Below are 26,422 nucleotides of genomic sequence, written 5' to 3' on the forward strand. Positions count from 1 at the left end.
GGTAAAGAGCTAAAACAACTGATATTTACAATTTGCCCAACTGCTAGTAAAGACATGTAAAGCAACATCAAAACGGATCCTCAGGTCTCAAAAAATGGTAATAACTGTAAGGGTAAATATTAAGTCTACTACAGTCTTTTAACACATGAAAAATGCTTGTGGAAAAAAAGCATTTTTCTCTCTTAAACTCGCACAGTGTGTCCTCCAGGGCTTGGAATCACTAGCAGTGTCAGATAACTTAACAAATACACCCAAAAACTCTTAATAACTGTCCTGTAAGCCCCTAAAATCTATTCTGAAATCCACACTAGAATAATTACAACACAAGTACACAAAGTACCTCAGTATTACATTTATTAAAGTACATTTCTTTATTTTACAATACAAATATAATAAGTAGAAATGATTTGGCAGGCAAACAATGACTGAAAAAGGGAAGTCGCAGTGAAACAAATTCATAACTTCATTAAGAAAAACAGCTTTTTTTTTTTTTTTAGCATGAACACATTCTTCAAAAAGTTCATATCTGCAATTTCTTTTCTGTACCGTCTAGCCTCAATTAGTCCATTATAAGGCACGTAAGTGAGCTCCGGATTGAACTAATGTCACAGGCCAGACTAGAAACACAAATCCTGACCTATAATTAAAAGAAGGAAAAAAAAAGTTTTTTTTAAATTGGTAGAGTGAACTGATGGCTCCTCAGTGGTTTATTCACCAAAGATTTGACCTTAGCTGGTCTTGTTAAGCTCAAAGATCAGATGAGGATGGAAAACTGCAGAAACTAAGGTGATATCAGTGAAATGCACAGGTAACTTTTTTTCCATTTAATTGTTTGGGAACCTGCTCAGGATTTCAACTGTGCATAGATCTTCTGATATGCCAACTCATGACAAACGTTCTTATTCATTAAAAGTTTGATTCATTGATTCAAAAAGGAAAATTTTGAACGTGCACGTGACACAGAAAAGGGTGTAAACAAATTTCCTAAATTTCCAAGCGAATATGATGTTAATTGTTTCATTTTGATGAAATCTGCACTGACACACAAATAGATGTGATAAATAAGAACTGCTTCCTCACTCTCATCTGCTCCGGTCGACAACATTCAGTTTCTATTCACAATAAATCAAAATATGAAGTGAGTGACGATATTATAAATAATAAGAGAAGACAAGATATAAACAAAAACATTGGTAGCATATATATATATATATAAAAAAAAAGAAGCAATGACGTTTCCTCTTTCGGCTGCTCAGTGAAAGATTCCTGAAGAGACAGCAAGCTGTGGCAAGCACAGAGGAAATATCTGACTCTATGCTAACATTTAGCATGTTAGCTATGTTCCAAAATGAGGCTAAAAATGTGATAAAAGCAACATGTAGTGTATTGCTAATGTCTGTGAGGGCTGTAGTGACATGGCAGAACAGTGTATGAGCACATATTTATTTTATTAGGACTGTGGAGTGTTAAATACACTATATTCAAAAGGGCTAACAGGCTGATATGGCTGCAGGCGATATTCACAGTCTACACACTGATGTCTCTTGTTTTGTGGCTTTATGCAAACCTCGCAGCTTTGGAAATGTTGCCTAACTCACAAGGCAGACATTATCTTCTGTCTGAGCGACCACAATAAAAAAATAACGTGTATATATAGAGTTCGAGTTGAAAAATAAATCTGCACTTATTTTTTTTTGTAAACAGAGTTTTCCTTCATTCAGAACTGTGGTAAAGTCTCGTTGTGGTTTTGAACGCTCTGTCGAGTTGCGTTTCAAGTCTGAGTTTCAAGGTGACGAGAGAAAACGCAGAGCTCAACGTGTCACTCAAAGTCCTCCCCGGCTGTTGCGGCCTCCAGAGCGGCAAGGGCCTCCGCCACCATCGAGTCCGTGACGCTCTGCACCTCCTCGTCCTCCTCCTCCTCGTCCTCACTCTTTGTCACAGAGATCCCGCTCTCGATGGTGGAAAGGTCCGGAGTCTTTGGCGGTCTGTGGTCTTCTCTGGTGTCGGCTGAGGACAGGCTAGTGGTGCTGGTGTGGATGTCCACCGACAGGACGCTCCCCTCGTCTCCGGTGTCGCACGGGTACTCCGGCGTCCCTCCTACGCCCTCGTCTATCTCGTCTGCTGACAGGCTTTCGTTGCCGGTCCCACACTCGGTGATGGAGCTGTCCCACCCGTTCTCTGTCGCTCGGTGTCCCCGTTTGCCGTAGCTTCTCTGGTTGGCATACTCGTCTATGTTGGGGTAAACCGGCACCGGGCTTGGGCTTTTATCCTGCATCATCCATCGTGGCCCCAGAACATCTGGCTGGATGATGTACACCTCTGCAGGTGGAGTGCTGCCTTGGTGGTGCTCCCTCATAGGTGAAGGTGCGGCGTGCAGACTGTGGTTGACGTGGTTGTTGTCCACCTCTAGTTTGAGGGTGCTGTCGCTGGACTTGCTGTAGCCCAGGTTGTGGAAGCCATGCTTCTGCTTGTTGTGGCTGCTGAGCGGGTCGCTGCCGGGGGCCCCGCCTGAGAGGTAGTGGGGCTGGTAGAGCGAGCTGCCTGCAGAGTCGGTCTTCCTCACATCCACTGCCACGGAGGGGTCGTAGATGTAGCTGTGAGAGAGACGGAGAGTGTTACTACAGGCGTTGAAGTTGATCAATCAGTTAGTCAAGTTGTCAAATTTTGGAATTTTTAAGTCATTTATAAAGAAAAAATGTCAACATTTATTGTTTCCAGATTCTCAAATATAAGGATTTGTTGTTTTTCTCTAATTCTCTAATTAGCCACTTTAGCAGCGTAGCATGGTTGGCATCATCAGTCGGTTCACCACTTTCCAGAGTGAAATATCTCAACACCTATTGGATGGATTTCCATGAAATTCTGTACAAACATTCACAGCAGCAAAAAGATATATCTTATTGACTCTCATGATTCCCTGACCTTTCCTCTAGCGCCACCATGAGGTTGACTTTTTTGTTTTTTTTGTGAAATATCTCAACAACTATTGGACGGATTGCCATGAAACTTTAAACAAACATTCATGTTCCCCTCATGATGAACTGTAATGGCTTAAAGTAGCTACATTGGCAGCTAAACTATGATGGAAAACATGTTTATTATGGAAAACTTTGCATTGGCATGTTAGCATTTATCTCAAAGCACCACAGTGCCAAAGTTCAGCCTTACAGAGCTGCTAGCATGATTGTAGACTCTTAAGTCTTGTTGGGTTTTGGATTGTTGATTAGACAACATAAGCAATTTGAGGAGGTCAACTTAGGCTCTGGAAATTCTTCCACTATTTTTTGACATTTTAAAAGCTAAATGTAAAAGGTGCAACCCTAGACATTTCAGAAAATGCTAACTCATATATAGTATCGACCTCAACCTGGACCCTCTTTTTCCATCTTTTTGTGTGTCTAAGTGACTGATGGGGACAACATTTTTTGAAATTGGTCCAGTATTGAGTGAGAGCGCTTCAGCTGACAAACAACTCAACTCTTGCGAGACTTCAGAACAAGACTTCTCCTTGAGCGAGACTTTGTTAGACACAATAACAAACAGACAGGATCAAGCCAAAGGTAAAGAAAAAATGTCAGACACTTATAATAACAATCTGAGCCTGTCAGTGGCTGAGACCAATTTCAAAAATGTTTGTCCCCATTAGTCACTGAGACACAAAAAGATGGGAAAAGAGGGTCCAGATTGAAAATACCGCTTTCCCTTTAACTGAACACAAATATGACTTTTAATCAAAACTGCTCCAGAGACAAAAAAAGAAAGATGAATTGCAGCGCCCTCCTAACTTGCAGAGACTTTCTAGCCTGCATCAGTTTGACGACAGACAGTGGATTGTTTCTGACGGGGCTCCAGGAAGGAGTCAGATGTTCCCGTGTCAATCGATGAAAACACCCTCACACACTGTACACCAACTGCAACAAGAACACTTTACTGTGCAGTCGATACACCGATCTAAATGCCACAGTTATATCTAAGTCATGCATCAGTTGATGTTTACACAGACTGTATCTTGCCTTAGCTGTGGTTATGTTTGCACTGCTCATGTGAATGTCAGTTATATTATGCAGAGTGTTTGTTGGAAGGAGGACAGGGAAGTGCACACAAGACTGTGACTGCACACTTCTGTCTGGCTCAAACTGTAAAATACAGACTTTTACTCTCAGATGTTGTTTTGTTTGTGTTGCTAACTTCGAGAGGGACGAGTCACAGGGGGAAAAAAAGACATGTAGGCAAACAGAAGCTGACAGAAACAGACACTGATATACAACACACACAAACGCTGATGTTTGTATTACTGTCAGAATCTTCCCGGATTGCACTCGCTCTTATTCTGACCTTAAAGCTTCAATATTAACATGAAAATAGCACTTTCAGCTTTTAACCTCTGACTCTTGCTGCCCATTCATGAAACTCCCTTTAGCCTGAAACTGGTTTCCCTAAGATTTTCAGGAGATTTTGAGTCACATACTGCAGGACACAGACAGGAAGTCATAATCAACAAGGCTGGAAAACTAAATTAATGTTTTAACATTTTGGTAAATATGCATATTTGCTTTCTCTCAGAGAGTTTATATGAAAGTGGTATCAATCTTAACTCTCTGAGAGAAAGCAAATATGCATATTTACCAAAACGTTGAACTATTGCATTCAATTAGACTACAATTAAATGCTAATTTATTCAGCATAATGCTAACATGTAAGATGATAGCTACTTTTTTCAATGGAGCAAGCTAATGATGCTAGCCCAGAGGCAACTAGTGCTCATTATTTTTGGTTTTTACAGACTTTAACAGAAAAATACGCCACTGTAGATCATTTTAAACTAATTATCACCTGGATTTTACATCCTCACACATCTATGTGTCTTGTTTCTTACTGATCATCATTTATAAGGCCCTCCTGCCACAACATCAAATATTTCTGGTGATGTAAAGTGAAAGAAAAATGGAGAGTACATGCAAATGAGCTGCTGATTATTTGTAAGAATCCAATCCAACAAACAATCAACTATAATAAAAAAAACACAGATAAATTCACATTTTTCTTCTTGAAAGGAAAACCAAAAATAATGAGCTGTAGTTATACCACAGAGTTCCTCATCTCATTAAGATGATTGACAAATGCTGAAGAGAGGAACTTTCACCTGCAACCGGCAGAAGAATTATTTTCATTCCCAAACAGATTAAGCAAATGACGAGCGGCGCTGATGCATGATGATTTTGCATGAATGGGATGTATTTCCTGTTCAGTCCTTCACCAGACATTTCCCGTCGAATCCCTACGCTCATCTGCTTACTCATCTTCTCTGTGAAATGAGTCTTTTTATTGTGTAAATTACAGACCTGCCGTATGCTCTGCCAGAGACTTGTCAATGCCGTCCCAATTCCTCGTTGGGTGGTAAAGGTTGATAAAGGTCAGAGACTAATTAATGCTCATTTAAGCTCAACACCTTAAATAGTCCCTTGTAGGCTGTAATGACTGTCTGATACCCCGTTTTTGTGGATTTTCTTTCAAGAGTACAAGATCACACCCTCTCACTCACACCACCACAGGTATTAGGAGTGTTGGCAGGGGGGCTTTATTTTGTTGAAAGTGTAACAGGCTGTCAGACATCGCCTGCTGCGAGAGCCTCATGTTTGTTTTTTTTTACTCCCATCTCTTCTTCCTTTCATTTGTTTTCTCCTCCACCCTGCGAGCCTCGTAACCCCGGCAGAGCTCCTCCATCTAACACCTCTCCAGGTGCCTCTCCCCCTCCGCACGAACCTCCTCCTCCTCCTCTTCACCTCTCCCTTCAGCGTCATTCTAATGTAGTTTCAACTCACTAATCTACTATCCCTTTGCACTTGACTTCTCCTTCATTTGAGCGCCTTCCCTCGAGCTTTTTCATCTATCGACTCTCCTCCTCCTCATGTTGTCCTCTTCACTCCTGTTTTCTGTCCTGGCTCTGTTTTGGCTTTTCTTCACATTGTTCAGTATTAATACTTAACAAGAATCTTGATAATAAACATGGTTCTCTCTCCTCTCCTGGTAAGCAGACACACAAAAACATCACCCACCCACACATGTAGAGTCACATCCTCACACACACACACACGCTCACCCTCTGACTTAAGCACCTCTCTCTCACCCTGCACCCTTCCCTCCGTCTCCCTTCACAGTGAAAAGCTAAGAAAATGAATGTTTTCCATTTCTCTCGCTCCTGGGCAGTGTTGTCGCTGCGTCCCGGCTGCCAAGGTGAAATTTGAAGCTTGCTTTCAAAAAAAAAAAGCGAGACACAAGGTGTTTTTACAAAGACCAAGAACTCATAAAGCTGGACAAAAGCTGTGAGAGAAAATGAAACAGTATTTTCATCAACAACAGGGGGCCTCCCACGTTTCTATCTCCGAGCTGTTTTCTAAAAGAGCAGCGCCAACAAACAGACATGTTGCTGCAAGTCTTTGTTTTTGTCTTTTAGGTGAACTGGACGGAGAAACAAAGCAGACGAAAACGTACATTTAATTTTAGAAAAGTGTGGTTTATCGGTGCTAAATCAAACAGCTGATGCAAATTGCTCCTGGCATAAAAAGTCTCACAGAAAGAGAAAAGCAGCAGCTCCCCGGTGTTGAGCATCAGATTTTAATACCAAAGTAGGATTTTTGCATTTAAGCTGTTGCAGTTGATTCTGAGGAGTTCCTGCTTTCCCTTTCAATTGGGATTCCCTTTCTGTGGGACTTGGTTTATGTTGATTTTTATGTTTTTTTTCAGGGAGCACCTCCATCCTGGAAGAAGCCATTCTTTGCATATGTTTTGATTCTAAGGTGCATCAGACAAGATGCTGTTTACTACACCACATTGTGTGATTTAGATACATAGGAGTGGCCTCCTTCAAGCTTGTGGCGCTAATAAAACGATTAGCCACACCTGCAGTATGTGACCACACTGCTAAGACACTTCTCGTGCTACACAGGTTTAAGCTGATTATATCTGCTCTAAAATATAATGCAGGGTGCAGCAGTGCCTATGGATTTTATGCCACCAACGTCATTAGACTTGTGAAGAACCTCCTAATCTTTATTTTTTGTTAAATGCCAGGTAAATTGTCCTCGTAAGTGGATGAAAGTTTCCACTGCAAAGTAGCAGTGTTGGAAAAGTGTAACGCTGTAATTAGGGCTGCAACTGATTATTGTCCTTACTGATTAATCTGGTGATTTTCTTTGAAATGAGTGATTATTCGTTTAGTTTCTGAAATGTCAAAAAAGATGAACAATCACAAGTTCTACTGACAATCTTCAATTTTCTTGTTTTGTCTAATCAACAGTTCAAAAAGATATAAAATCAGCAAATTTTCACATCTGACGAGTTGAATCCAGAAAGCGTGCACCATTTTTTCTTGATTAAATGAAATAAATGATTAATCAATTACCAATTACTTTCCTGTCAATCGACTAATTGAAGCCAAAGTTTTTACTAAAATTAAACAAAAAAAAGTGGTACACATTGTACTGTTTCTCAGAATTTAAAAAAAAAATAATTTTGTAGTCCATCCTACTGCTGTTGAAAATGCAGAAACACACTGATATCCCTCATTGTCTATGTTTTTGTTGACTGAAATACACCCAGTGGGAGCTGTGTGTGTATTTAAATGTAAATCAGACTTGTATTAGGTCGTATTGTATGATTCACTTTAAAAATGAGGTTGTGTATATAATGGGAGGGGTGTCTGGAAACAAAAATTGAAGCTTAAAACTAATATCTGAAAACTTCTCTGTTTCCCCTTTTCCCCTGGATTAAAAAAAAACCCCACAATTAAACCATGTCTATCAAGCAAATTAAATTAAAACATGGGATTATTATTCTGGATTAAGCCCCACCTAGCATAACAGGTTTTCTGCAGGGTTGTTGGGAGTGTGTGAGTGTCAGCCTTGCGACACTGAGCTCGTACTGTTGACCCAGTAACCTCTAGGCCCACCCCACCAAACCCCAAACACCGCTAAGCCCAGAAATGTGACACTCCAGACAATTAGGGAGGTATGTGTGTGTGTCACAAGCATTCACATGTGTGTCTTTGACATGGGAAAGAAAAAAAAAAAAGGAAACAGTGTGGAGGGGTGGGAGAGGGGGGGGATTACAACTCTGGTATGCGAATCACAGCGTGCCCTTTCATTAATCCGCAATCAAAATCTCGTTTCCCTGCCCCGTTCTGTCTCTGTGTGCACCTCAAAAAGCACAGCGATGTCGGGCCCTGACAACGATGCCTTGTAGGCTTTTAATGAATAGTCCCGCAAAGAAATACAGTAACCAAGGGTGATGGCTATTGGCATATTGACTCACAGTTTGTACAAAGAGCCCACGTGAGGTTGGGAGTGCAGAGATATTATAAAGGGACCTCTCACTATCTGCATGAAACAAGACAAGAAATCATTATGTGGGCAAGGAGATATTTGAATTGGCACAGTGGACGTGCGTGCAGATAAGGAGATCTAAAGTGAGAGGTTGTTACTGAGAGGTTTTACACAATGCTCAGAGGTTTGGTATGATTACACATGCTGTAGATAAGGCAAGCAAATGCTGTAATGTATCTTAAATTCATACAAAAACATTGGGAGACAATTCAGGCGCCCGCTGTATCTTTTTCTGTTATGCACAACAACTAAGAGGAGAAAACATAATGTACTGAAGAACTAAAAAAGGATCGTGCTTGTGAGATTTAAAAAGTCTGAAAGGGTTTAGAAAGACATCTCACAAAAAACCCAATTACATTTAAATTTGAAGTTTGTCAAAGAAAAGAAAATAGCATAATTGAGCTAACTGACTGTGCAAACAAAACATTTATTGTTCTTAAGTAAAGAAACCCGATTTATTTCAAATTCAGGTATTTATTGATTCCAGACGATGATTACGTGGATAGGAAAGAAGAAATTTCTTAAAACAGAGACAAGACATTCTTAATTTACATGTAACCTTTGGCTTTTACAATTGTAATAACAAGATTTTTTTCATTTTCCCACTCAAGGTGCCTTAGGGTCTTAAGTCAAAATGTCATAATTTACAGCTTTTCTCTATTTTATATAATATAAACCAAATTTTACAGACATAAAAACAAGAGACAGTATCTAGGTTTTCATCCAAATTTAACACATCTCCCAACTGAATTTCCAGAATTAAATAAAAAAGGATGAAAAAATCTAATTTATATTTATGTCCACTGCCATTTTGCAAGTATTTGGAGTGGGTTCATCAAGATAAACAGCTGGTGGTGCTATTTCCCAGTTGGGGCCATTAAACTATTTAAGAAGAAGTGGGCACATTTAGATGACGAATTAAAAGCGCCAGTCAAACCTCAAACAGTTTTAAAAAATAACATAGAAAACATGATACAAATATGACATTTCTGTTTCTTTTATGTATTCATTTTAGGAGCATTAATTTCAGACATAATTTCGTCTGCCACTATTTTTCGTCTCTTCAATGGAGCGCAAACAATTAGGTCACATGCTTAATGTGTTACAATTCACATTTGGCTTTTATTGATAGACCGACTTTTCCACCTTAGCCAAGCGATAGTTTGTGTTTTTAGATAGATGGATGGAAACACACCTAATGTGAATGGCTATTAAAAAAGTACACAGTATGAAAACTGCATAAATGTGTGGACAGAACAATCTGAGCTGAGAAGGTGGTGGGAGAGTCACTCTTCGTCATTTATTTTTTTGTAATTTGACTGAACTGAAATAAATGAAGTATCTAAGAACAAGTGTGTGTAAGACAGAAGGATGAGAACCAATATTCCCGAGAAAGATTGTGCGACACAGAAAAGAGAAGTGGCACCAGACAAAAAAAAAACACAACAACAAGAAGAGGTAACGACTGCAGAGACAGAAACACTTCTCACCTTTTTATCATCCTGCAGCATTGGCACCCCATTTGGCCAGCTGTGTAGTGGAGCTGTGGAGGGACATTAACAAAGCAATTAATCTCACAAACACCCTTCTCTTGAACAGCACAGACAAAATCTAAAGTGGAAAAAAAAACCTCTCTGAAAATGTGCGCACGTCGTTTTCAGTTGGTGACATTTTCCTCGTCTCTCATCAAGGAAAGGTTACAGTTAGCTCGGCAGCCACTGCTCTGACATACACACACATATGCTTTGACAGAGTCAGAGACTGCTATTGATCGGACAGTTCACCACCTCTGACATGTGAGTGGTTTTTAAATGAGAGCTTTACCTCATCAGTCAAGTTTTGCTTTGCCCTTGGTCTCGACGGTGTTTGGACACGAGGATGAAAACTCTGTCTGCCTGAAGCGCCGATAAAGATGTTATTGCCATCCATCACTGTTGTGTGATTGGATGTGTGTGTTGTAGAGTGTGTATCTATGTCCAGGATGAGAGTGACCTTTTCTCTCCTGGTGGTGTGTTTCTCTAGGCTTTGGCATTTCATTGCCTGGGTAAATAATTAATCACTGAGTCTTGAATGGGTTTGTCTGCAAGCGAAGGAGACAGAGAGAACAACAGAGGTGGAGGACACAGTATCTCTTTGAGGGATAAAAGGAAGGATGTGTGCCCACGAGACAAACAGGTTCTAGTCTGAACCTTAACTCTTTGACCCTGTAGGTCTTTACTTTTGTCTTGAGTCGAGAAACAATGAGAACTGACTTGAAAAGTACAATTTGTGGGTAAAAATTTTATCAGGGTGACATTGACGTGGATACGCATTGAAAACAGAGCATTATTTTATATTTTTCTTATCAAACTCCACAAAAAGACCTAAACCAACAATGTGTTAGTTCGTCTCTTAGTACTTTCCGACTTCCCCACCACGTCTGTGCTCTCAGCCCCAAGCCCATTGGTTCCTACTGACAATCTTTAAATATACAGTATTTACTCTTTTTCTGGGATTCCTGGGATTTCTATGCTTCAAGATATTGTAAACATGAAATCAGGTGCATTGGCAAGGAGCAAAAACAATCTCAAGAGAAAAGAGTGCAACAAAAAGTCGATTTATTAAGTCTTAATCAGGTAATATTCAACATGTCCTGGCATTTGTAACCATGAAAGTTTGATTTTTAAGACAGAATTATGGACAATTAATCACATTATGATGTTTATTCATATTTTCATATTCATATTTTTTGAGGTGGACAAAACCACAATACCAACTATAAACAATCATATGATCATCTGTTAAGTATATCCTCCTTACAGTTTTATGTCTATATATGAGCAACTTCATGGGGCTGATGTTGTTACTGCATGCAGGCATGTAGGGCTGCAACTAAAAATGATTTTTCAATTAATCGATTAACCATTTGGTCTGTTAAATGTTAAAAATGGTTTAAAAAGTGCAATTAACCATTGCCCAGAGCCCATTATGATGCCTTCAATTAGCTTGTTTTGTCCGTCCAACAGTCCAGAATCTCAGGATATTCAACTGACTGTTATATATGCCAAAGAAAAGCATCAAATGCTCACATTTAAGAAGCTGGAACCAGAGAATTTTTGCCATTTTTCTTTGAAAAATGACTGAAATGATTATCTAAATAGTTGCCTCTTAATTTTGTGCTAATTGACTGATCATTGCAGCTCTACAAGCATGCAATGGATATGCATGCATGACAGCATTTTTTGGCATGTTAATTCTGTGGTTTAAGAGGCAGGAGCATTGTTTACACTAGAGATCTTTTGCACTTGATGCTCCACTTATTGAATACAATCAGGCTCTGATTCAGGATAGAGGTCTGCATATCTGATTAAACCATCTGTTGAACCATCTGCATACCTGAAGTTTCCAGATATTGAGCTCTGCTTTGTTTACCTAATCTAAAATATATATATTTTAGTGTGAAAAGTAAATTGAACTACTGTATACCTATGACAGTTGCATGGAAGCATGTACAAGGTTTGGAGAAGGTGTTTTTGTTCCAGTACATATGATGTTCATCAAGGAACCTGTGACCCAGTGCAGCCGTGCAGCTTACTGGTGTGTTCTTTAATAGTGTTTGGCACCAGTGAAGGTCTATAGCAGAGGAATAACCTATATCAGACTATTTCCAACCTTTAAGAAAGAATTGTACCACGACTCCTGCAATCATTTTTCACCATTTCTATTCATTACCTTTGAAAATGTTCAAGATGCAGTGTAAGGCCAGGCAACTATGATGTAAGAGTGCAAAGTCCTTTGTGCAAAGTCCTTGAGGGACCAAGCTAAGAGGTCCAGGTGGGCTTTGCTTGGGGGATTGGCAAGAAAAATGCATGTGGGACCAGTGAATACGCACTCGGCATGCTCCTTGTGTTAGCAACCATTTAAAAAAAAGCAAATAGAACTGAAAAGGACCTGCTGAGTTACACAATAAGGACTCAACTCACTGCAAGCTGCCTTACAAGGCTATCAATCTAATCCTGTGAACAGGACCATCGCAGCTGGGTCACATTTTTTTGCATGAAAGGCTGTATTATTTGTGTGAAAGCAACAAAGCATGACTTTGCCATCCCAAGACATATCCCCCTAAAGGACTATTGCTGTGAGCCAGAGGTGGGTGTTCAAAGTCAGAGTAGCATCCTCTTGTCTTTAAGAGCCCTCTATTCTCTGTCTTCTTCATACAAATGAACGCTTGTGATTTGAGGTGGGCTTGACAGGAACCTGGCTGAAACAAATCCCCACAACACGTCAATCTACATTTCCAATGGAACCTCCCAATACATTCACAGCTACTAAAAGCCACTAGGGTCCGCCATGCCAAATGTAATTCAGAGGCTGAGGTGAGTGGCAGAGAGGCCCAGCGGTTCAACAGGCTGCACTTTAAATAGAGGACCCTGTTTCACACACTGTTGCACTGCCAAGCACGCCCCCACCCCAGCTGAAGTGTCCCTTATCTTCCAGGAGGGGAGCAAGAGAGGACGTAATTTCCCAGCGGACATTAATGAAGCGCTGCATTAGTCCTCGCAGAGAGCTGAAGTCACTATAAACTGACTTTTAAAATTACTAGTCACATTCAAGCAGGTCAATAATCGTCTGACAAACTCCAACTCTCAATCCTCTGATCGCTCATGCTGCTGCTGCTGCTGCTGCTGCTGGATATGCTGATTTCTCCCTCCACCGCCACAAGCTTCCTCCTCCTGTTTTCTTGTTGTGCAGTGGTGGTATTTCTTGCCTTGTGCATTATGTATATTCCATATCTCGGTGATATGTGTCTGCTGCTTTCTGCTCTCTGTACCCTTGGGGGTCTTTTTAATGTGCTTTGCCTCCGAGTTGTGCAGGCTGCCCGGATTCGTTTGGGGAGGCTCCCAAAGCTCAGACTCTTCCTTGCCAAACACATCTGCATATCTATTTGTTGCAATGAATAGTCCTAAACCCTTTTGACATAACTGTCTCTGACTGAATTTTTATGAATTAATTATGAGTATGAATAAGTTTAGTTCCTTGTTGGCACCTTGTTCTGACTATATTAAAACACATTGACAGTACCTGGATTATTAAGTATTTTGACAGTGGAGTAATTAAGCAATAACTTACTTCAAGTGAATCCAGTTACTCACTCTACAGTCTTTTTTCTTAAATAAAATGACCAATAAGGGTAATATGAGCATTGTAAACACATTTAAATTAAAACTGCTTTAATTATAATTTAATTTCTGAACTAATTTTTATATTACACACATGAAAACATGATTCTCCTGGCTTCCTGTAAATGGTGCATGCTGGTTGCTGTTTAACTTACACCAGCCAACAAAATACTTAAAGCTCCTCTAATCAATATTTTTATATAAAACAAAGCATCAAATGACCACATATAATGTGAAAGGGGTCACATGTATGAAAAAACCCACAGAAAATTATCGACTATGTAGTTTCTGTTACCTCTACAGAGCATTTCAGTGTCTTTCAGCATGTTGTTATAGTTTTACGGCCTGCAATTTTACTATGTTGATTCACTCTCCCTGCTCTCAATGGGATCATTTCTAGATGCAACAGGCAGCCGTTTTCAGTGGCAAAGCTCTGATAAACAAATGCTACTTGCAAAGCACCAAATAGCAGACAAAGTTAGCGACTAGCCGGTAAACAAAATGATGTAGTTAGCTGCTGAAGAGCCAGATATTTTTTTCTCAGGACATGATTAAGAGCAAAGCAGAGCTAAAAGTGGCCTGAAACAAGACTCCAAATGAAGGTTAATGTCTCTCTGTGTATGCTCAATGTCTAAATAAATTACTGTTTGCTAACATGGCAACTCACTGTAATACAATATGTCAATGGTGTGTTTACAGCTTGTTCCCCAAGTGGCCAAAAATCAATTAATGCAGCTTTAAGCTCACGTTAGTCGGTTGATGATGAATGAGGTGGGTTTTGAGCTGCTCATTGCCCTCATTTTCCCTGCACCCAAAGTGCTGTTGAATATTAAACCACTTTATTTACTGATTCCTCATCCGTCTAATCCCTCAGAGGCATTGTTGACTTGCATCTGTTGTTTTAGTGTAATGATGGGCAGGCTATTATCCATATTTCCCATAGATCCTATTCTGATATACAAATTGATTATTCAACTAAATAAACTACTACTTAATAATGCTTTTTCTCTCTATAAAAACATCTGCAAAAGCCACACAGTGCATAGAGGATGGTCAAAAGAGTGCGTATTATGTGTGAGCATAATATACTTTATAAGGGATGAAAAAAGATGGGTTTTGCAGGGCAGCATTTGGCTCTATCTAGCTTATCAAATTGTCTAGTAATCACACCAGTGAATCTAATTTTCTGCTAGAACCACAACAAAGAAATAATATGAGCACGAACCAACAAGTGTCAAAGAGAGGATGGCACAAGATGATCTTTTTTAAAAGAATATTCAGCCCTCAAGTCAAGCTCATGACTTTCCCTCTCATGTCTCAAATCATGGGAGTTTAACAAGCTTTGGAAAGGCTGAAAAATCGTAAAGCTTTTTTTAGATGAGTATTACAGTAGTCCACTCTCCCTTTCCAGCTTACGTAAGTCTGTCATATGAATCCACTGTATACATAAGAGAAGGTGATGGAAGTTACATAAAAGTGTGGTTTTCCTGAAACCATTTCACGCGTGCTTAAACAGATGTTTTAAAAGATAGAAACTGAAGACATTCTTATTTTGTACCACAAGAAATATATAAAATATTCTTGTATGTAAGGTGCACATGTGTTTTGGAGTGTTGTGGCTGACATGTAACATCCAGTAAGAGGACATTATCAGACAGGCCGACTGACGGCTGTCTGACTGGGTCGGAAAAAGCTGGTTTGCATTGGAATGGAGTCGGGTTACAAATTTGCAAGGCAAAAATTGGCTCTGGGTTGACTGAGTGCTGACAATGTGATTGCAGTGTTACCTGCCTCCGGCTAACCATTCTGCTGCTGGTCAGCAGAAACAGCTCCCAGTCAGAGGGGAACTAGTCCTGGAGGGGAAAAATGACAGAGCGCCATCTTAGCCCTGGCAGCTACCAATGCTCCTCCGAGCAAAAGAGGCCCATGAGTAACTAGCTGGTAACTTAGCAGCATTAGCATTCAAAGTCAAAGAACTCTTGACTCTTGCTTGAGGAAAATGACAAGACAAACATGAGGCGGGATGATATATGTTCTAGCTCCAGTGTGTCTAAATGTAGCTGTTATCTTTGACACACTGTGTGTGCACAGTAAATAGCTTTAGATACACATAGAGAAGTGGAAAAAACAGGTATCTGCATGCTAGTGCAGTGACCATGAAGGAATTCTCATCACTACTATGTGTTATAAGATTAATCTTTAGTAAAGTACATCTACAAGTATTTCAAAGTTCTGCATCAGACTAAAAAGTGAGACCAAAAACCCCACCTATACCTATGTCTTTAATACCTGACTCGATTGGTAAATTTGAGACAAAAAGCAATATTTTTCTTCATTTCATTCATTACTGACCTTTAGTTTGCAAGGTTAATGCGATGTACTGGCTAAATTCTTTTGCTCTTGCTAGAGCTGTGGTTCAAAAGCATTTTTATCAAATCTGCATCCAGCAATGAATCTGCTTCTCAAATTTAAAATCCTTGCGATGCATTTATCAAATAACTGAAACTCAAAGGTTCTGTTAGATTTTCTTGGCTGAGAAGACAGAAATGCTGCAGTTTCAAGGCTGCAAAATAAAAACGTATAGTCACAACCTGAAAATGAACAAACAAAGACATGAAATGCTCATTAAATATGTATTTGACACAGTGAAATAACACAAGCTACTTGCTCCGAATACTGGAGTTCCTGATTGAGAATTATTAACTTGGTAAACTCAAAATAGTGATGTTGCCTTGATCAGCTAAATTATTTCTCTAGACACATCATACACATCACTGTAGGTCAGTGTCAGGTGTAATATACAGTATATTGTGTAATCATATATATTGTGATGTATATCAAGTAGGTCCAACCAAATTATAAAAGTTTCTTTGAGTAGTTCGCCGTTTTCAACTCTCATTCGTGAAACAGCCACTGTATTATGTGTTTATTATGGGTCATCATGTATGCCTAGTAATAATGGTAGTAGGTATCTGATATGACTCGTTTTGGTTCATTCGAGTGGCAGGAATATTCATGTGCAGATTATAAAATCAAATCCAATGTGTAGCCCTCACATGCACAGGAAAAAAATGAAGTACGTTTTAAGTTTCTTGATAGAGAAGGATCTGGGCTCAGCCCCTGATGGTCAACAGTCCAGCCAACGCCCCTGCTTGCTACCTGAGTGTTTCTTCATTGCTCTTTGCTAATTCAAAAGAAAAAAAAATAGGAGGAGAGATGAAAGGTTTGATAAAAGATCTGTCGACATCAGAGCTCAACGAATCTGTGTATTTTGCCGACTGGAAGCCAGATCCAAACTGGAAACATGTATTGTAACCCATTCCTAGCTCTTCCTATAACATATCTACTTGAAATACATCATGCATGGACACAGACGACTGGCACTAATTTCTTAATAAATTATGATTTGAGAATAACAAAACCACAACCCAAAGCTATGTGGGTCATAGTGCAGTGATCTGGAACCAAGCTTGCATTGTAATAATTTATACTATGTAATAAGATAAGAAAAGATAAGATATACTTTAATGTTCCTGTAGGGAAATTCCATCCTGTGGTTGCACAGAAAATGAAATAAAGTCATACATACTGCATTGTAAAAGAAAAAACAAATAAATAAAAAGTCACCATCTTAACAGCCCATGGCTTCTGTACACATACACAGTTTGTATATACACATATGTAACAGTTTGCCTGTAAACATATACACATACACACCTACTGATAATGGCGACATATTGCACAACCCTCTGGGCCAACATCTACATTACTTGTTAGTGTTAAGAAGCTTAATGGACATTAGGCAGGAATGAATGTTCACAACGGTTCAGTCTGCTCTTGGGAACCATCAATCTTCTACCAGAAGGTAAAAGCTGGAACTCTGGGTGGGGTTGGATCAATAGTATAGTACTATAGTTAAAAAATAGTTCCTTGACCATCTACGACATTAAAATCCTGAACACATTTAGGGCTGCAACTAATGTTTACTGTCATTATCAATTATCTATTGTTTTGTCTATGAAATATCAGAGAATTTCTCAGAACTAATGGTGACATCTTAAAATGTCTTGTTTATCCAATCAACAGCCAAAATCTTAAGATATTGAGTTCACTATCATGTATGATAGCATTATTGCTTAAAAAGTAAAGACTAAAACACAATTATTTCATTATATATAATCAATAATATAATAATCGTTGCAGCTCTAAACACAGTAATGCATAAATAACAATTGAATGATGCAACTTGCGTATGTTTTGCTATAACAATTTTTAGTGCAGGACTTTTGCTTGTAGTGGGGTATTTTTACGTTGTTAAATTAGTGTTTTTTTAACCTCTATAATAGCTGCATATTTTGTTATTGTTGTATTTAAGGTTAGAATGAAAAAGGCAGATTGTAACAGTAAGTATTAAAGCAGATTTGTGACAAACTGAGAGCCAAGCAAACCTGTCAGTAATGAGCATTTTCTCTCTGCCTGTGAAGCCTCCCACAGACATTAGAGTAACCAGCTGACTCAGATTCACATCAGTACATCCAAATGACCAATCATGTTGTTCCCCTGGAGACTTTCCAAAGTCATAATGAGGTCAAGAATTCAATCTGTGCATCAAATGACTATCATTCATTCAGATATTGTCCATTGTTGGCTGGCAATAACAGTGCTTTATCTGCTCCCTGTGCCATTCAATATATCATATATTGCTCCTGTTTTTTATGATGGGGAAGATCGTAGGACGATTACTGAAGGGGAGAGATATTTCAGAGCTGGCAGTTTGGCCGGGCTCCCATTTTTTCGCTTTCTGAGTTTTCTTCAAAGGAAATTGAAACATTTCATCTTGGAGAAACAGGCGCAATAAAAGTGAGATTGCTGTATCGCGTCCCCTAAATGTGGACTGGATTGAAATCCAGGGGATACCCATGGAATTGGCAGTCGGGGTCACATTTGAACGATTGCTGCTGGTGGAAAATTTCATCCGGAAAGATAAGGCTTAAAATAAGGCGTCCTCTGGAAAGTGTCCAGTTGAAATCGATTTCACCTGTTTTGAATTTAGTTTGCAAAAAGGAATCACTTTGTGTAGGTGGAGTGGCTATTTTCATAATAACACTAAATGAAGGATTTCATTACCAGAGTGGATGATCCAACAATTGAAAAGTCCTGCTCTTTGAAATGAGGGCAAAATTAGAAAAGGATAGAACTATTATGTATGAAGTCCTATTTTAAAGGATAGTGGGTACCTTATCTCCTCAGTGGATAATATGATTACCTTTTTTATGACTGGATCACTTCTATATTTAGTGAACTGCATAATGGTTTTCTTGAATGGATACATGATTAGCAGCTTAAGTCTGCAATTACAGTTGAGGTTTGATTGTATTTTAGTGAATCTGAATACTTTCAAATCCCTTGTTGAATCTTAATTAGGTTTAACTTTAAACAAAGATACAATTGAGACACACAGTTTACATCAGAGAGTACTACTACTTGAAGTAGTTATTATATGACTGTTTACTTGTTAAACATGTGGCGTTTGCTGTGTTATGTAGCCCTACTGCTTGCTTTCCTGAAAGCTGAATGAGCCTAATAACATATTGTTATATTATTGTGCTGAAAACGAGCATTTGAAATGTTGGTTGAATTCTGAAATAACTATTTATTCTTATAATAAAATAATGATACGACTTGCATGGAAATTTAACTCACAGAATCTCCTGAAATTGATGCAAAACCATTGGCTAGATAACTTTCGTGAGAAGAGTCGCCATTTTTTCGGTTTCAAACAAGCAATGTGATGTTTCTTTTTTCACACAAACAATTATTGGCTGAGTATAGACACCAGCTTGCAGAGAGCACATAGATAACAGGTATTACAGGATAAACATTAATTGGCTTCAGCTGATATTATTTGACACCAGTTATGTTTTTTTCATTTCAACTAACAAAAGCGATGGTAAGGGGTGAAATAATGCTTGATAAGAGGTTTTTTAGCATCACAGCTTAACAACTACAGGTATTTTTTACCATTTTGAAAAAACTCTTTTGGCCTGATGATAGTGCGAGATGAAAAGTCATTAGAATTTATCCTCTAGGCATCTTGAATATCTGTAGCAAATGTCACAGCAATCCATACAGTTGTCAAGATATTACACCGGTGGCAGCAACCTCATGCTGCAACTATTGAAAAGTCAGTGGATCACTAAATCAGTAGGATGCATACAAAATTTCATGACAATTCATCCAGCCTGTTGTTGACACATTTCAGTCTGGACCAACCAAAAGACATTATATCATCCATAGAACTACATATGTAAGCGTAACATGGAAATATACAAATACATTTGTTGTTGTAAAAGTGCTATTCACTGTAGTGATTTGATCTCCAGCCTCTCAAACCACCGCAAAACACAAAAACACACCGTCATGTCCTTGAACATCTTGTCTTCCCTCAGTCTAGCATATCTGATACCAGCTGTTTTTGTTGTGCCCTTGGACGACTGAAATCTATCCACAGTCTTTTTTGTATAACTGTGGGTTTGAGTTGCTGGTCCAAACACTGCGCATATCAACATTATGAAACCAAATACAGCTAGATGAGCATCTAACTAAAATAGAAGGAGTCTCAGTATGTATGTATGCATATCTGTTCTCATTTTCTCGACAACCGTTCATCCGATCGACTTCACACTTGGCAGGTTTGTCGCTGAGGTCCCGAGGAAGTGCAGTGTCGAGTGAGAAGTTCTCGAGAAAGCTGCAAGCAGTAAAGTTTTCAGCACAGTTAGTCATAAACTTCGAATCGCTGCTTCTGCTTCGTCACTTCCCGCCGAGTCAACGAGCAGAAACACGAACAGCGCCACTCTGCCATTGAAAACCACATTGTGGTTGGAGGGGGGGATTACACCCGTAGTGATAAGGACTACCATCTAAAATGAAGTGAAGTTGTTTGGATGAGCGGTTTTCGAGAAAGCTGCAAGCAGCAATACCAGAGGCCAAGCAATTGGCCCGCTCCGAACAGGCATGTTTTTTAATGGGCACTAGTCAGAGACAAAAATAGAGAGCTTGAATGACAGTAGAGCCCTGCTAGTAGACCACTAAAATCCCATAGCGCCTATTCGCTGGCAGTAATTAAATGCTCAATCAAAGAGTCGTTGCTGGAGGTGTAGATATGAATATTTGTCCAGGGGGTCCCTAGTGAACTTTTCAGCAAAGGGGCTGAGTCTTTCACAGACAAGAGTTTGCTGTTGCTACATCACTCCGTCACATGATGGATCTCTGAAAAGGCCAGCTTATGTAAGCCGTACGCTACATTATAAAGCCATAAATTAAATCTTGACAACTAGCCTGGGCCGTTTAGAGTATGTATGTTATGTGTTTTGTGTGTTTGAAGGGACAGCGAGAAGGGAGATCAAGTTCATGTGGGTGACATGGGAAGGGTGTGGTGACGGGAAAGTGGGCTAACTGGTCCGACATCCATCTCGCTTGTCTGTTTTTTTCTGTCTTGTTTCTTGGTCTTTATCTTTTTTTTCCATCAGCGTTTTGTCACATCTGCTTTCTTGAAATTTGAACTTTCAAATCATGTGCTGTCAGAGACGATGTCAGCAGAAATATGGAGGGAACTAACTGTGCTACTATGTGTACAGTATAAACTTTACAGTATAAATTCCCGAATTATTGTTCTTTTCATTGTCCTTGTATTAAGTTCTTCATCCCCTTCCTCTACTTTCCCACATCGCCAATATTCTCATTGATGTTTTAAACTTTTTATAAATACTCATCTTCTCTCAAAAGTAAAGATGTCAATGATTTATTATTATTTAATTGCTGTTAATAATTCAACCTATTAAAAAAAATATTAACTGATAACGCAAAAGACGAGGGACATGCGGTGTAACTGTCAGAAAATGTTGGGTAGATATTTATTGGACGACATTACGGGTATTTTGTTGATAACTATTAATCAAATTCATCAATTGTTAATGATTAATCAATTTTAGTTTTTTAACATGGCCGACTATCTAAGAAAAACACTTAAAAATTGCATCCCGATTCAAAAGGCTCTAAACCCACTCTTTCCTCACAAACTATAAGAGCCAGAGATGCTTTAATGAATCAGGAAAAAAATCATAATCAACTTGATCTGCAACTTTCAGTTTGGTGCTATATTTTTAAAAAATGCAAAAAAATAGGCAGAGGAAAACAAACAAATATCACTCCAACAGAACTCTCGAGAATCAATCTAGAGCTGAAAGGATTAATTGATTAGTCAATCAAAACCAACTGATTATGAGGCAAAAACTCCAAACACTTGCTACTTCCAGCATCTTCTGTTTTATATCATTATAAAATGAATCTTGGGGTTTTGTACTGTTGGTCAGACAAAACATTTAGAGATGTCACCTTGGGCTCTGGAAAAATAAGTAAGTTAAAGTTTAAGTTAAGTTATAAGTTAAGTTTCAGCACTAGACCTGCCCATCATTGCTGTCCAACTTATTTCCTGAGCAAAAACAGAGTACTTAATGATTTGTTTTTGAATTTTGTATGTCTACACTGTAAGAAAATGTATCAAGTAAAATTTCAGCAGCTGCTTCATGCCACAAATTTTCCCATCATGTTTCACAAAAACAGCAGACTGTTGTTGCTGATTGTAAGATATAAGATTTAACAAATTATTTTTGAAATAACCTATAAAGGGTCAACATAAAAAGGTCAGTATGCTTCAACTGAAGTCACATTTTACCGACATTGGAATCAGAGTGTCTTTGTCTAGGCCTACAACTAATGATTATTTTCATGATCAATTAATCTGCCAATTACTTTCTCAGTTAATCGTTTGGTCTATAAAATGGCAGAAAAATAACTGTTACAATTTCCATGAATCAAAGGTGATGTCTTCAAATGTCTTGTTTTGTCCGACCAACAGTCCAAAACTCAAAAATATTCAGTTTACTATCACATATGACAAAGAAAAGCATTAAATCATCACATTTGAGAAGTTGAAAACAGCAAATTTTGGGCGAGTAAAAACCCTATGTGGCATCCCTATCATGAACAACTAGTCAGAAATTGGTTTTTTCCTTCCTTCTACCAAGATTTAGTTTCCAAAACTAATAGCAACTAAATATGCAGATACACATTCAGACCTGTCATTTTGAAATCTATTAATTAACATCTCATGTCATCTGCATGACAAATAAGAACAAAGGTCTTAATGTAGCTTTATTTGTGGGTCAATTTAATGTAATCTGCATTCAATCCCGTGTTATTTAGGTGCAACTGGCTTTTATCTCACATACAGCATGTTCAGGAACATAAAGGTAGTCCCCAAGCAATGACGGAAAATAAGCAATAATTGACAGCATTTCCGTGTAGTCATCAGCGGCCGGTGTGAACCTCTGCATTTCTCCAATGAAAGAGAACTGCAGGATTTGATAAGGTGGTCAATTTAGGCCTCTTATCAGCTCTGAGGCTTTTAAAATCCAGCTGAAATGTCAATACACTATTTTAAAGTCGGTGCAGCGACCAAAAAAAAAGAAAATAGAATTATGCTGTCTCACCGCTGCTTTATCCTGCTTTTAATAACCTGCATGTACAGTAGGTGAGATAACCTCCCACGCCTGATAACACTTCCCATAAAAGACCTCGAGCCATTCATCCGAGTGACGTTTACTGTCTAACTTTTTAAATTACAGCTCACACAAAGAGCCCTGAACTACTGTTAACAATAATAATAATAATAATAAACTTATTTTATATTTTATTTTAATTTCTATAACACCTTTCAAAACACAGTTACAAAGTGCTTTACAAAAACAAAAAACACACACATTTAAAACAGAGAAATTAAAATGAACTAAAAGCTATAAAAAATAAACACATAAAGCAGGCAGCTCAGGTAAAATTAAGAAATGCTTTTCGATAAAAGTATGTTTTAAGGTTTTAAGAAGAGACTTGAAAGAGGACACTGACTCTTACAGCCTTATTTCTTTGGGGAGGTTGTTCCAGAGCCTCGGCTGGCAAAGGCTCTATCCCCTTTAGTTTTCAGCCTGGACTCTGGAAGAGACAGAAGACTTCTGCTTGAGGATTTCAAACCACAAAAAGTTTCATAAGGGATTAAAAGGCCATGAAGAGCTTAAAGGTAATCAATAAGATCTTAAATTTAATCCTAACATAAACAGGTTGCCAAAGTTAAGAGGCTAAAACAGGTGTGATGTGATCGTACATCTTAGTTCTGGTTAAAAGCCTGGCAGCTGAGTTCTGCATCTCTAAACTTTAATATATTTTTGCAATATTTCTGAGGTGATAAAAACATGATTAGCCAAGCTTTGTAATATTTTGCTCAAAACATAAACTGCTATCACACAGGACATTAGGGGTACATCTGAAGACTCTTAATTGCATCCATGTTTCCCTCACTTGCGTCTTGGAAACCATGCAGGGAGAGAAGATATGAAGAAATATGTTTTTAGAGAAATGAAATGTCCTTTCCTCTGAAGTGTCACGAGAAGCGACGTTCTTCTCTGATGACAGCAGCAGCTGATCACAGCTGGATCAGCTGTCAGTTGGTTTTAACAGCTGTAGCGACTTCTGATGGAGTTTGTGTCTGCACACATGTGCACTGTGCTAATACTAATAAAGACACAAAGAAATCATTGCCAGAGCAGCTGTTTTCTCTCTGCAGCCTGTTACCTGTTTAACAAACACCTGCACATGAATAAAAACCTGCTTTCTGTATTTATACTGTGTACTGTGTCTTGCTCAGGGGCGCAAGAAACATTTCTACTGGCAGAATGTGTTGTAAATGTATTATTTATTCATTATTTGTGTCTGTATTTATTAATATTCTGATTGTGAAGTCATTATTTAATAACCCAGAATATGGTTAGGGTGTCTTTTGAACACTGGAAATTATTTATTAGGCTAAATGTTTCAGGGAAAATGGAATTATGTAACTCATATCAAACCCGATGCTCCGGGATTTTCAGTCTCACATGTAACTGAATGGAAATGGTGATAAATTATGTGAAATATAAATGTGTTTAAAATGTGTTTCTTGCTAACAGACAGTCTCTCTCTCTGACTTTAATTTTATCCATAATAAGAGTTAATGGGGGAATTAACAGATCTTGAAAAGAAAAATTTCTCTAATAAATAAAGTTGCTTATGGTTCTTTTGTTGATCAGACCTACAGTTAACAGATTTTTAACGAGATGGTGAATCAGCAAACAAATAATATACAGGGAGTGATACATTTGAGTTTTATCTGTAATCTGTCTCTGCATGTTGTGATGTATCAGATCAGTCCAATCAGCTGCAGCATCCGATCAATAACTGCTTTCCAATCCAAGGAGGCATGTTGGTCAGTAAAAGGCTTCTGTGAAGGCTACTCTCTTGTATCCTTGCTCATGGCCCCTCAGGAATCCATCCTTGCTCCTCGCTCCTCGCTCCTCAGAACAGGAATAACACAGCCTTCAAAATGGCGTACCGGAACGACTTCCGGTTCGAGCGAGAAGCGAGGAGCGAGGAGCGTGGAAAGATCAAATACAAGACTTGAGATGTACCCCAAGATTTCTTGCAATAGGCTTTATCTGTTGTGACAGGTAACCAGTAGATGGCAGTATTTGTTTTGTGATATTCTGGGACCCAATAATAAGGATTTCTGTTTTATTAGAATTGAGCTGAAGAAAATTTATCAACAGTTTTTTTTATATCAATCAGGCAATCCTGTAGAGAACTCAGCATCCTGAGGTCAGTAAGTTTAACAGGGAGGTACAACGGTGCATCATCTGCATAACAAAAAGAGATACCACGTCTACAGATGATATTGCCCTAGGGGAGCATATATAGGGAGAACAAAATTGGTCCAAGAATTGACCCTTGATGCACACCATACTTGATATGGGAAGATGACAACAAGAAGTTGTTGCCAGAGACACAAAACTTCCTATTTGACAAATGATGAGAACCAGTCTAAGCAGTACCAGATATGCCCACCCAGTGCCTCTATGTCTATGTAAAAGAATGCCATGATCAATTGTGTTGAAGGCTGCACTTAAGTCAAGCAGCACAAGAAATGAACACATGCATGTGTCAGCATTTTTTAAAAGGTCCTTAGTGACTTTGAGAAGGGCTGTATCAGTGCTGTGATACTGATGGAAACTTTTCAAAGATACTATGGTTTTCCACAGCGGTAAGAAGCTGCTTTGAAACATTTTTTCAAGAATCTTAGAAATTATAAGGCAGTTAAGAAATCTGCCGATGGTTATCTAGGAGAGTAGGATCAAGCCCGTGTTCTTTTTAGAAGTAGTTGGACACAAGCAGTTTTAAAGTAATCTGGGACATAGCAAGCTGTTCAAAATAGAAAGCAAATGGGGCCCAATACATTCCACTACTTCAAATAAAATTTAGTTGGAATTATGTCAAGAGGGCTGGAGGATACTCTCATATGAGACATGATTTCTAGAAGTTCAGGCAGAGTAATAGGGGAGAGATAGCATCCCGGTATCCCGGTGCAGGTGTTCAACATCTAAAATGGTAGAATTGGGGGCAATACTAAGTCTTATCGACTCCACCTTTCCAACAAAGTGCAATAAAAACTTTTCACAGTCAGCATCACAATTAGCAGACGTGCAAGGAGAGGCTGAGTTTACTAACTGATAAGATAAGATAAAAATCTGGGGTTGTGCTGATGGGCAGAAATAAGTTCAGAAAAATAGCATGTTCTTGCATCTTTCAACATCCTATTATAAATGAGTAATAACTCTTTCATAGCCACAAAATGGACCTGGACACCTGATTTCTTCCATCTACATTCTGCTTTTCTGCATTTCCTTTTACAACTATGAGTACTGTCATTTAACCAGGGCTGTTTTCTAGTTTTTGAGTTAG

The 26,422-nt window shown here is 38.7% G+C and overlaps 1 protein-coding gene across 1 annotated transcript in view; it reads right to left on the reverse strand.

Annotated features, from left to right (window-relative positions):
- Positions 1-343: 343 nt before the first annotated feature.
- Positions 344-26,422, reverse strand: part of zgc:194930 (uncharacterized protein LOC557813 homolog) — a 30,994-nt gene continuing 4,915 nt past the window's right edge. The window contains exons 2-3 of the mRNA XM_067580257.1: positions 9,872-9,924; positions 344-2,594 (exon numbers count right to left, since the gene is read on the reverse strand). Coding sequence (XP_067436358.1) covers positions 1,820-2,594; positions 9,872-9,903 — 807 coding nt within the window. The 5' untranslated portion in view covers positions 9,904-9,924 and the 3' untranslated portion in view covers positions 344-1,819. The remainder of the gene's footprint in view (positions 2,595-9,871; positions 9,925-26,422) is intronic.

This window comes from Thunnus thynnus, chromosome 22 (assembly GCF_963924715.1).
Source record: "Thunnus thynnus chromosome 22, fThuThy2.1, whole genome shotgun sequence".
NCBI lineage: Eukaryota > Metazoa > Chordata > Actinopteri > Scombriformes > Scombridae > Thunnus > Thunnus thynnus.